Below are 11186 nucleotides of genomic sequence, written 5' to 3' on the forward strand. Positions count from 1 at the left end.
AAAAAACACGCACACGCAGATCAATCGAGCACGCAACACGCAACAGCGAAGATGTGAGAAGGAATATCTCCAGCAACAACCATCAGCATCGTCGTCATCGTCGTCGTCAGGTCGGCGAGTGAAGAAGGCATTTGAGCCGGCCCAACGCAGACGTCCACCAAATCCAAAAAAGAGAAGAGGAGGAGGAGGGGCCAACAGCTCAAGACACAGGAGAGAAGAACCCCCATCCACAAATCTTCCGATCAGCCGGCAGCACCGCCGCCGGTCAACATCCGCGCGGGCCGCGGAGGATCGTCGACACACACACGCACACACGCTCGCTTCTTCTGTCGAGGCCACGAATGAAGCTCAAACCGTCCTTCACTCCAGCTTGTCATCTGCCAGCACCTCACTTGTCTTTCTTCGTTTCCGGCTTCTGCTTGCTGTTGGCCCGCTCCGCCTTCTCCGCTGCGATGGCGGTCCGCAGCGCTACCTGCTTCTGGAGCGGCACCGTGAAGACCGGCACCTCCAGCACCGCCGCCGTCCCCCGCACCACGTTCCACACCAAGTGCGCAAAGGTCACCACCGAGAGGGCGAAGAACTCGTAGAGGATGAGCTCCTCGTCGAGGTCGTAGGCGTAGTCGGAGTAGGCCCCGGTGGCGCTCGTCGGCACCCGCGAGCCGCTGCGGTTTACGTGGCCTACGTGCGCCACCCCCCCGCCCCCGCCGCCGCTGCGGAGCTGCTGCCGGCGGAGCTGGCCCACGTTGTGGAGGTACGTCAGGCAGATGTGGCCGCCGAAGAGCACGAAAGGAACGAAGGTGCGCGGGAAGGGGAAGAACTCCGCGCCGCAGAGGTGCGACACCATCAAGTGTATCGCCAGCTTCGTGTACAGCAGGCCCACGGTCCAGCAGAAGAGCCGCGGGTGCCGGCGAAAGACGTCCTCCTGCGACGTCAGGAACCACACGTTCCCCATCAGGGTGATCACCACCAGTGGAATGAGCTTCGACAGCGCGTGGAGGAAGGGAAAGCGCGCGTGGAAGCGGCCGTAGCCGGGCTCGTGCGCCAGCTCCGCGGCCGAGGCGCGGCGGATGGCGCGGTAGACCTGATAAACGTTGCCCGCGCAGGTCATGGCGGCCGTCACCGTCATGAAGGCCACGCCAAGGGTGTTATAACGTATGCGCAGGCCCTCCTGACTCCCGCCGTAGAGACGGAGAACGGTGCGCTGGACCCACCCGTGCCCGGCCCACACGCTCCCCGCCACCGCCTCCTCGTACCTCGCGGTCACCGGATCGGGCGCGAACAGCACTCGCGTCGGCCGTGGCGGGTGCGCGATGTACGCGGAGGAGCAGTTCAGATTGAAGAAGAAGGGCACCGCCGCGAAGCCGCCGTCGTCGTCGTTGTGCGACGTCAGGTACGGGCAGACGGTGCGCAGCACGTAGTTCTCGATGGCGACGGCAGCCTGCGGCGGGGACTGGCGCAGCACCCGCGGCAGCCACCGCGTTGGCACCTCCAGCGTGTTGTCGACCCACCACTGCGGCCCGCCCACCCACGCCGTCCACAGGTAGACGCCAATCGCGATGACAATGCCCTCGTTGGGGCCGTTGATGACGGGCAGCACGAGCACGCCGCGGTAGTACTCCTCCCAGGTGTTGAGGAAGAAGACGATGACGGTGCTGAGGGTGATGGTCCACGTCTTCCAGCACGGTCCGGCGGAGACGACGGCGGCCACCGACAGACCGCCGATAACACAGTTCACCGCGTCGCAGCCGTGGTCCATCAGCAGGCCGAGCGGACTCGAGGTCCCGGTGCGGCGGGCCTGGTGCCCGTCGAGGTTGTCCAGCAGCTGATAGAGGAAGAGCGCGACGGCTGCCAGGACCAGCACGTAGGCGGGCGGCGGCGGCAGGAACTCCTTTGCAAAGGGCAGCCCCGTCCTGCGTGATTCATCGCGGTCCAAGTAGTTCGTCTCCTTCACCGTGAGCTTCGGCATGTAGTAGGCGAGCAGGGCGTGGGTGATGCTGACCAGCACCAGGGCGGTGACGGTGATCACGTTCGGCGCGAGCCAGACCGGTAAGTGACGAACCACGCTTCGGCAGAGCGGGCGCCACATGTGGTTGTACAGGTAGCTGTGGTCCTCGCCGCGGTAGACGTAGTGCGCCAACCGTTCCTTGGCATCCTCGGGCAAATACGAGTTCATGCAGACGGGCTATGAATACAAAAATAGTAAAGAAACAAGAGAACTAAGCTACGATATATATACATACACGCCTGCTTCGGTCGAGAAACAAGGAGGCGAGGGAGGCGCACAGCAACACGAGAGGAAGCAGCAGCAGCAGAGAGAGAGGGGAGGAGGGGGGGGGGAGAGAGAGAGAGCACGTCAACTTCTTTATCGCAAAGAAGCACAATACTCCCTCCTCCAAGAAACAGAAAAAGAAAAAGAAAGAAAACGTTCTCGTCTGCGACAACGACGTCCACCACCGAACAACGACAACGACGTGCGACTTCCTGTTCTGTGGTGTTCGAACGGAGCGGAGAAATAATAGTACTAATGATTATTGTTATGTATTAGCTATGGTAGTGGTGAAGGTCCCACGTGTGCTCTTCAGTACTGCTGAGTTCGTGTGGAGACGCAAACACACACACATCCAGAGAGATATGTATGAGCAGCGCCGTCGACTGCACCCGGGCTGTGAACACGTCAGCGGGAGGCAGCTACGAAGATAATAACAACAATAAACGCAGTAGACCCAGCGGAGGAAAAATGATGGCGCCAGGGAGAAGTGACGTTCCGTCGACTGCCGTGCACTACGCCGATAACGTTGCTCCACCCGCTGCGCCGACCAAAGCTGGACGATGGAAGGGAGGCCACCTCGACTGTGCCACGCTGAATACGCCGCTCAACACGGTGCTCGATGCAGTTTCCACGACTGCGAAAAGAAGAAGAGCTTCAAAAAGAAAACAAAAGAAAGTGAAAACAAGAAAAACAGATTGTGGGTGGGTACGAGACAATACGGATAGAGACGGGGTGGAGGGAGACGTACGAAGCGTGGACAGCGGTGTGTGTATGTGTGTGTGTGTGTATGTGTGTGCTGAGCTGAGGTGCCGCTGCAAAGGCGCATCCGCTACAGTGCACTTCGCAGACGCACGGCCGAAAGGGGGAGGGAGAGGGGTGGAGGAGAAGAGATACAGTGAAGGAAGGAAATGCGATGGGCGCGCGCGGAGGAGCGGCGCACATGGTGAAGGCGCGTGAACACTGCAGCTGGAAAGCGGTCTGATTGGAAGTGTTGAGCCGCGGTTTACCCGCGCCGATGCTCACCACGCGAGGTTGGGGACCAACTCCCCCCCTCCCAGGTCTGCCTCGGCGGACACCTACGACGCCACGGACTAGCCCAAAACCGACCGCGGGAGGACCGAAGTGGCCGTTTCTCATTCGTTGCCGCGAAGCCGAGAGCCAGAATACGAAAGTACCACGCTTTGAAGAGGAGTAACAGTTGTAGAAGACAAGAGGACGTATTTCAATAGAAAAATATCAAAGGATAAATCAAACGGATTTTCTTTTGCTGTTGGCAGTTTTTTAAAGGTCTCTTCCCGCTGCGCGCGTGCCGGTGCGATCATGATGGCGATGGTGATGATGATGATGGCAGTAATAGAGCGGTGCGCCGGTGACACGAACTTCTACCACGACACTGCACAACACGCCTAGCAAATGAAAAGGCACGCGCACACGCACACACGCACACACACACGTGCACACAACGGGGCCTCGACGATACCAACCCTAAACGTACACAGCGGGGACGCCAGGTGATCGGAGGAAGCAATGAAGATGGAAAGAAAGAAGAGGCAAGGCAAGGAAATACCACACATGTGTGTATTTATACACGTAAATGCAGAGAAGAAAACAACCTCAAAAGCAAATGAACGGCACCAACGTGAAATAGTAAATATTTATAGGAAAGGAAAGCGTTGCATCAACCGCAATGCATCGGGGTGATACGAGCATATCGTTTGAAAGAAGGAGGAGAGGAGGGAAGGAGGGGGTTTCAACCGGCGGAGGATCGTCACTCTCACAGGGCACCTCCGCACACGTAGCGTATGCCGAGACGTGGCCATTCTACAAGGCTAAAAAAACAAAAAGGAGAGCTCAAGGGAAAGAATCGCGCGTTGGCCCACGGTGACCGCCACCATCACCGTCGCGCCCAAAGACTGCGGTCACACGCAGCGAGCAGCCACCATCACATACAAACACAAACGACAAGGAAAAGGGAAAGCAATAACATCGTGTTTTGGTATATTTAATTCTCCTTTGATAAATATAACTGCAATAACAACACACACACCACACACACACGCAGAGCTGCATATCGACATAGATGAAGAGTAACACACGATGCAAGCACACTGACATACATAAATACGCATGTGGACGTGGGTGGGTGCGCGGGCGGGCGTGTGTGCCTCTCGTTGCAGCTGAATAGGTATGCATGAGTATACGAAATATATATATATACACTTGCTCTTTTTGCAGTTCGAGAAGGGCACCGTTCGTCAAGGGAAACCAAAATGAATGAAAGCAATGAAAGCAGTACACAAAATGTATGTCTTAACAGATTTTTCTGTTGCAATATATATATATATAACAAGCGAAGGGAATAGCCACGGAAAGCAGGACAGCCCCGGAGGAGGAAGGAGGAAGGAAGGAAAGGGGGGGGGGAAGGGGGGACACCGACGCGAGGTGCAGTATAGAAGTAGGCACAGCGTCGAAGGTCGGAAGGTACATCACAAGAGAGAGAGAGAAAAGGCGCGGTCGCGGCGAAGAATCGACGCGAAGCAATGCGAAGCAAGAGGAGAGAAACGAGAAGACAGGGGCTTTTGATTTTTTCCAATATGAACACTAGATACCCGTGGGGGGAATACCAAACGAAGAATATAAAAATTAATGTATCACAGTTCTTTCTTTTGAAAGAGCGAGGAGGAAGCGGCATGGCGGCGGGTCGCCGGCAACGACACAGAGCGGGCCGCCTCGGCCGCCTGCCGCTGCCAGGCGTACGTTGCGTAAGAAGAAGGAAGCAAAAAAAGGGCAGAGAGGTGAAACACGAAAGACATTACAAAAACGACAGCAACGGCGTGAGCGAGAAGGAAGAGAAGGGGAGAGATATAAATATATAAATATAAATATAAATATGCGTAGAAGCAAACAGAAGAGAAGACGGGAACCAAATGAAAACGGTCGCGCCTCAGAGAAGAGAAGAGCTGGCGCATAGTCAAGTTTGCTGTCGTGTATGTATCTCTTTTTAAAGCACACACACACACACACACGTCAGCCACCTCGTGCGTCGGAGAGCGGCATCAAGTAAACGCCTCCGCACAACGCATCCGCGACAACCGGTCTTCTGCGAGAGAGAGAGAGAGAGAGAGCAGCGGTTCCATAATTGCAAAAAGTAATGATAAAGAAAAGAATAGAGGGACGCAAGCAACAACCAAAACAGAAAAGAAAAGAACCGGCCTCCCATGGGGGCGCTGTGGGTGTCACGCGTGCGTTGATGCGCAGCGGCGACGGCGACGGCGACGATGGAGGGCTCTCTACAACAATATATATGAAGATACAAATTAGTAATAGAAAAGGAGAAGAAGAAAAAGCCCTACCCCACAACGCTGGTGAACAACGCAAAGGGAGAGAGGAACGCAGGCGAGACAGTACGGAAGAGAACACTTTGTTTTATAAAGAAAGAAAAAGGCGAAGAAGGACGGAGAAGGCATGTCCTCGAAACAACAAAACAAAGTACTATTAAAAAAGACAAGACCAGAGCGATCGTGAGGAGGCGAAGAGAGAAGAAACAACGCGGCGGCGGCGCGTCAAAAAACGGATGTGCACACGCGTCGCATGACAAAGCAAAAGCAAAAAAAAGAAAAGAAAGGAAAGGAAGTGAAGAAACGTGTAGGAGCGGCGGTGAAAACCCCCAACCGTCAACGAACCACAGCGAGCGTGTGGCGACGGCTTCCACCGGATTATTTCGTACTCCTGCCAGGTCAATGATTCAATCGAGCGCGCTTTCTACTCGCCACGTCGTTGCAGCGCTTCCTCTGATTACTTTTGATGTCTCATCACACGGGCGCCACCCAGAACGAAAGAAGAAGGAAGAAGAAATAGACGTAGCGCGTGAGAGAAGAAGAAAAACGACAGGCTTAGATGAAGATGAAATCCACAAGACAAAACACCGTTGCAATGAAGAAATGAAAAAGAAATGACTGACGCAGTTCGCGTCTTTGGATTACTTTTGTTGTTGTTGCTGCTGCGCTCAGCGGGTGAGGTGCGCAGCCCCCGCCGCCGTGCGCGTCGAGCGCGCCGTCTGGCCACCACCGCCGCTGCCGCCACGCTCACCGCTCCGGCGATCTTTTGGTGTGTCGGCGGCTGTATCTTGCTCGTACCGCCGGGGTGCTCCGCGAGGGCGGCGGCCTGGGCAACGGGGAATTGCTGGTAGACGGCGACAGCAAACCACACTGGCTCCCCCGCTTGTTGTTCGTACGACAACTACTACGATTACTGTCGCTCTTAATGTTTGCCGCAGTCGCCGACGGCGTGGGACGCGTGGACGATGCGTCGGTGCGCGAGAGAGTCGCCCGCGCGGTGCGTGGGGGGAACACGAAAGCGGCAAGACATGCCTGCAGCTCCGCCAGCTCCGCCAGCTCTTCTTCACGGAGGCGGTGGTGGTAGCGCAGCGACGTGAGCGGGGTGCTGAGCGGCTGGGCGTATGGGCGAGACACGCCGTTGTCCTTCCGTTTACTTCGATGAGCGGACTTCACCGCGGTGGTCAGGTTTACGGGCGGCTGCTGACGCGCCGACACCGAACCCTGCCGCTCGCTGCTGCTGTCGTCGTCGTCGTCACTGCCGCGGTCGTTGCCGCTGTGTGTGGTGGCCGGCGCGGACCGCGCGTGCGGCACCTTCATGAGCCGTTTTTCTTCGCCGTTTAGCTGGTTGCTGCGGTTGCAGGTGTGCAGGACACTGCTGCGGCGTCGAAGGGCCTCGACGTTCGCGTCTGGTGGGCTTGGGAGCGGCGGCAGCTGCGGTGGTGGTGGTGGTGGCGGTGCGTGTGGGCGGATTCGCGCCTGCGTCTGCGCCTCGCCGTCGTCGCCGTTTCCGTTCTCCTCCCTCACCTCCGGCGACGAACTCAGCGCGTCATCGCACCCGGTAGCGCCGCGCGAGGAGATGGAGGACAGGGAGCCCCTCGACGGCGACGACGAGCAGCTGCACAGCAGCACGCCAATGTCCGCCATCGCCGCGAGGGGGGCGCACAGGGCACCCTCCGCGTACGGCCTTCCTCCAGCCCCTCCTCCTCCTTTCCGCCCTGGCAGAACGGCGCTGGTGGAGGGCAGCATCGGGAGGTTCACCGCACCGACAGAGGTGGGGTCGTTGCGGCTGCCGCCGTCGCTGTCGTGCAGGGCGGGGCAGAGAACCCCGCAGCTGTGCGCCGCTGCCATCACCAGCACATTCGAACTGTGCGTGTCGCGGCTTCGTCGGCTACGGGCGGAGACTGACAGGGGTGTGGCTGCTGCTCCTGCTGCTGCGGAGGTGATCGTGGTGTTCATGGCTGCTACAGCATTGGCGAGGAGGGAGATGCACGACGTGCGGCGACCGCGTGGCGGCTCCCCCGTCGAGCCGCGGCGTGCGGGGAAGAACAAGGCGGTCGGTGAGTCACACCGCTGCGGTGGCGTCCATGCAGAAAGCGGGCACGCACCACCTCCTGTACTCTCCACCGCCGTCGTTGTCGTGGGCGATGACGCTGGGACCGCCTCCCTGCGCCGTGGCAGCGGTGACCGACGCTTTTCCTCCGTCTTCGCCCTCGTCGTCTCCTTCGGCTTTCCATCGCTGCTCACCGGCGTTCCGGCCGCGGTGCACAGCATCGAGGTGAAGGGCGTGGCGGCATCGTGTGGATGCGGAGGGACCGGCAACGGCGTGCCCTCCGCCCCTTCCGCTACCGCTGCCTGCTGCGCCGTCCGCGGGGTCGAGCCGCAGGTGTGCACGGATGTGGACCGAAGAGAAAGGCTGGCAGCGTCGGCGGAGGAGGGCAGCGAGGAAGAGGAGAGGGAGAGCGATGCGCGGTGCGCCGCGGCGGACACGTCTCTTCCCGCGCTTGGGTCGTCGGCGCTGGCGGGTGGCGGGAGCGCCGTGCGGCGGACGAAGAAGTCCGCTGAGCAGAGCGACAGCGAGGCGTCGAGCTCGCCCAGCACCGCGCGCGCCGACGTGCGGGGTGCAGCACAGCGATGAGCAGCGTCCACGGAAGGGGCCCCACGCGGATACGCGCCGTCGTCGTTCGTACGGTGGTGATGGTGCCTCGCTTCGTGGCGCGTGATGCGCACCGCCTGCGCCACACCGCCGCCGCCGCCACCGCTGCTGCTGCTGCTCGTGTACCGGTCAGCGCGTCCTGTCGCACTTCTTGGATGCTGTTTCCTGATGATCCGTGCCGGCGTACGTGCAGCGACAGCGACAGCGACAGCAGCAGCAGCCGTAGTCCGCGGAGGAGGCGGAGGAGTCGGTGCCCGTCGTGCACGGCCCGCGAGGGAGGACGCCTTCGCCGCCACCCGATCGCCCTGCTGCGGCTGCCGCGGCGGGAGCCAGAGGTGTAGGAAGGGCACGCTCAGCGAGCTTTCCTTCTCGGTGTCGCTGGAGCGCCACGAGGCGCTGACGGGAGAGGCGACGCCGCCGCAGCCGCTGCGTGGGTCGCTGACGTGGCAGGAGTCGGCGGCTCTCGCGACAGGGGATGGCATCGGCGAAAGAACGAAAAAGAGAACCTTCCCACTGCGCGTATAACAAAAGAGAATCTAAAAATGACTAAATCGAGAAGACAACAGAAGTTAAGAAGGGCGAGAGTAAAGTCTCCGCAGGTGCGTGTGTGTTCGCTTGCTGGAACGGCGCGTTGCGGAATCTGCCGTATCTGCGTGCGTGCGCACGAGGGGTGGTGGGCTCACGAAGGAGTCAACTCTTCCAAACCACAGAAGGGGAAATAATAATACTAATGAACGAGTAGGACACGGCAGCAACGGCGCGAGGAGACAACACCGATTTTACGTTACTGCCCACGCAGATGCAGTGCCAAAGAAGACAAGCGCGTGCGGCACCGTTGCGGCGAGGTGGCGGAATACATCGCGATAGCGCGAGCGCGGAGAGAGAGAAGAGGGGGGAGGGGGGAGAGGGTGAAGAGGAGATGAGGGCGGAACGCATCTGGTGGGACAGGCATGAGACGGCGAGGTCGGGGCCTACATCATCCGACGCTCGCGCCACGGCGCACAGGCACAAACTCCGCCCTTTCACCTTCAACGAGGACGTCAAACAGACAGAAAACAAGCAGGCGGAGATGCATTTACCCGCTATTTTCTTTTCCTTTCTCTTCTTGCTTTGCATTCAAAAACGGCTTTTACAGATCGTCAGACTTTTTTTCCCCAAATGCGTGCACCGGCAGGGTCCAGCTTTGCACCTCGCGTGCGTGATCGTCGGCCGTCAGCCGCCCCCTTTTTCCTCCTCTTTCTTCCGGTCCTCAGCGGTCCAGAAAGTACTTCTCCCAGTACGTCCGGTTCGGGTTCTCCATCGCCAACTCGAAAACCTCCGTGTGGCCGTAGCCGCCCTTCTCCTCCTTCGACGCCGCCTTGTGGCGAAAGCAGATCGGCTCATCGTAGCGCACCAGCAGGCTGACTTCGCCGTCGGTGATGGCGTCCTTCGCGATGACCGTCTCGAAGAGCGGAAGCGCGGCGTCGATGCGGTGGTCCTCCGGCGCGCAGTGCAGCGTGTACTGCCTCCACCGACCGGTGTAGATCTCCTCCACCTTCAGCGAGAAGTTGCCGTAGGCCTGCATCACCGGGTCCAGCAGCACCGAGAAGGACTTCGGCGTCTTGGTGACGTCCTTCAGCTTCAGCGCCTGCACGAGGTGGTGGTTGTCGCCGCGCGGGTCGAAGCGGAAGACCCCAAACGCATCCCGCTCCAGCAGCAGCAGCTCCTTCACCATCTCCTCGATCGCCGGCGGCATCGGCGCGCCGACCCGCTCGCCCGTCTCCACGTCGCGCGCCCAGTCGTCGAAGGCCAACATCGTCTTCACCAAGAAGTCGTCGGTCCGCACGTCAGACGCGATGATCGTCCGCACCTGCACCGCCGCGGGGGTGTTTGGGTCGCTCGAGACGGACATCAACCGCGCGTAGTAGCCCGCCGCGGCGCGCAGCTCGTACGCGAGAACGCGCGCTAGCGGATCAACCGCCACCGCACGCCACGCCGCCCGCTCGCGGGGATCCGTCTGTGGACTGCGGTAGACCGCCTCGCCGGTGCCGCTCACGTCTAGCTGCAGCAGCAGCTTCCGACTCTCCACTTCCGCCGCTTCAAAGAGCTCCCGTAGCTCCCGCTGCGGGGACTCGCCCTCCAACATGCGTTGGAAACCTTCGGCTAGCAGCATGCGCGGCGGCGACGGCAGGGCCACCTGCTCCAGCGCGCCGAGGAAGCGGTGGATGAGTCGATCCTGCTGCAGAAAAGCGTGGCGGAGGTAGGCGGAGGCGAGACCGGTGGCGTAGACCCGCATGGGGATTAGATTTCGAAGAAACGAGCGTTCCGCCGCTGCAGCAGTCGCAGAACCAGCAGCGGCAGTGGTGGTGGTGGGAGACGACGTGGACGGTGATGATGACGACGGCAACGACGTGGGGGTGGGATCGTTGCCGGTAGACGCAGCGGACACGCCGGCGATGGAGCCGCGCCGCATCGGCGACAGCAGCAATCTACCTCGTCGCCACATCTGCAGCTCTACACACAAGCACCCACTGAGAAGAGGAGCTGTGATCGATAAGGCTCACGAAGGAGAAAATATATACTCGCACAGAGTGATGCGCGCGATGCCCTGCGCTGTGCACGAGATCAACACCCACACACAACAAGGGAGAGAGGGGGAGAAAGGCGAGTTATTTACTTGGACTGAGTCCGCGGCGGCGTGGCGCGGTCGTGCGTCGTCGGACGACGCACAGCGACGCACGCAGCGTCATTTGCGTGTTGTTGTGCTTGCCGCTGTTGACCCGTTAGCTGCGTGTCCTTCAGAGCCTCTCCTTTTCACGCGACTGCCCGTGGCGGAGGCACCGCGTCGCCGTCAGGAGAGCCTGGGCGAGTGGGTTCTGCTCCGTGGCAGAACCTGTCGAGCAGCTCACGTGTTGACGTCCACGTGCTCAACCCGCTTCATCCACAC

At 59.9% G+C, this 11186-nt stretch overlaps 3 protein-coding genes across 4 annotated transcripts; all 3 read right to left on the bottom strand.

The window, feature by feature from the left end:
* Positions 1–388: 388 nt before the first annotated feature.
* On the bottom strand, positions 389–3109 carry ABB37_09873 (putative aminoalcohol phosphotransferase; the record flags this gene model as incomplete). The annotated part of the gene is made up of 1 exon (XM_015809536.1): positions 389–3109. Exon 1 carries the CDS (start codon positions 2171–2173, stop codon positions 389–391), a length of 1785 nt encoding a protein of 594 aa, XP_015651868.1. The 5' UTR covers positions 2174–3109.
* A 3245-nt stretch (positions 3110–6354) lies between these two features.
* Positions 6355–9048, bottom strand: ABB37_09874 (hypothetical protein; the record flags this gene model as incomplete). Its single annotated transcript, XM_015809537.1, has 1 exon — positions 6355–9048. Exon 1 carries the CDS (start codon positions 8740–8742, stop codon positions 6355–6357), a length of 2388 nt encoding a protein of 795 aa, XP_015651869.1. The 5' UTR covers positions 8743–9048.
* Positions 9049–9509: 461 nt separating this feature from the next.
* Positions 9510–10853, bottom strand: ABB37_09875 (hypothetical protein; the record flags this gene model as incomplete). 2 transcript variants are annotated; one of them, XM_015809539.1, is made up of 1 exon in its annotated part: positions 9510–10853. In XM_015809539.1, the coding sequence occupies exon 1, from the start codon at positions 10743–10745 to the stop codon at positions 9510–9512; it is 1236 nt and encodes a 411-aa protein (XP_015651871.1). In that variant the 5' UTR covers positions 10746–10853. The 2 variants fall into 2 exon arrangements, with proteins under 2 accessions (XP_015651871.1, XP_015651870.1); XM_015809538.1 differs by having other exon boundaries at positions 9510–10784.
* Positions 10854–11186: the final 333 nt, after the last annotated feature.

Source organism: Leptomonas pyrrhocoris, assembly GCF_001293395.1.
Source record: "Leptomonas pyrrhocoris isolate H10 chromosome Unknown, whole genome shotgun sequence".
NCBI lineage: Eukaryota > Euglenozoa > Kinetoplastea > Trypanosomatida > Trypanosomatidae > Leptomonas > Leptomonas pyrrhocoris.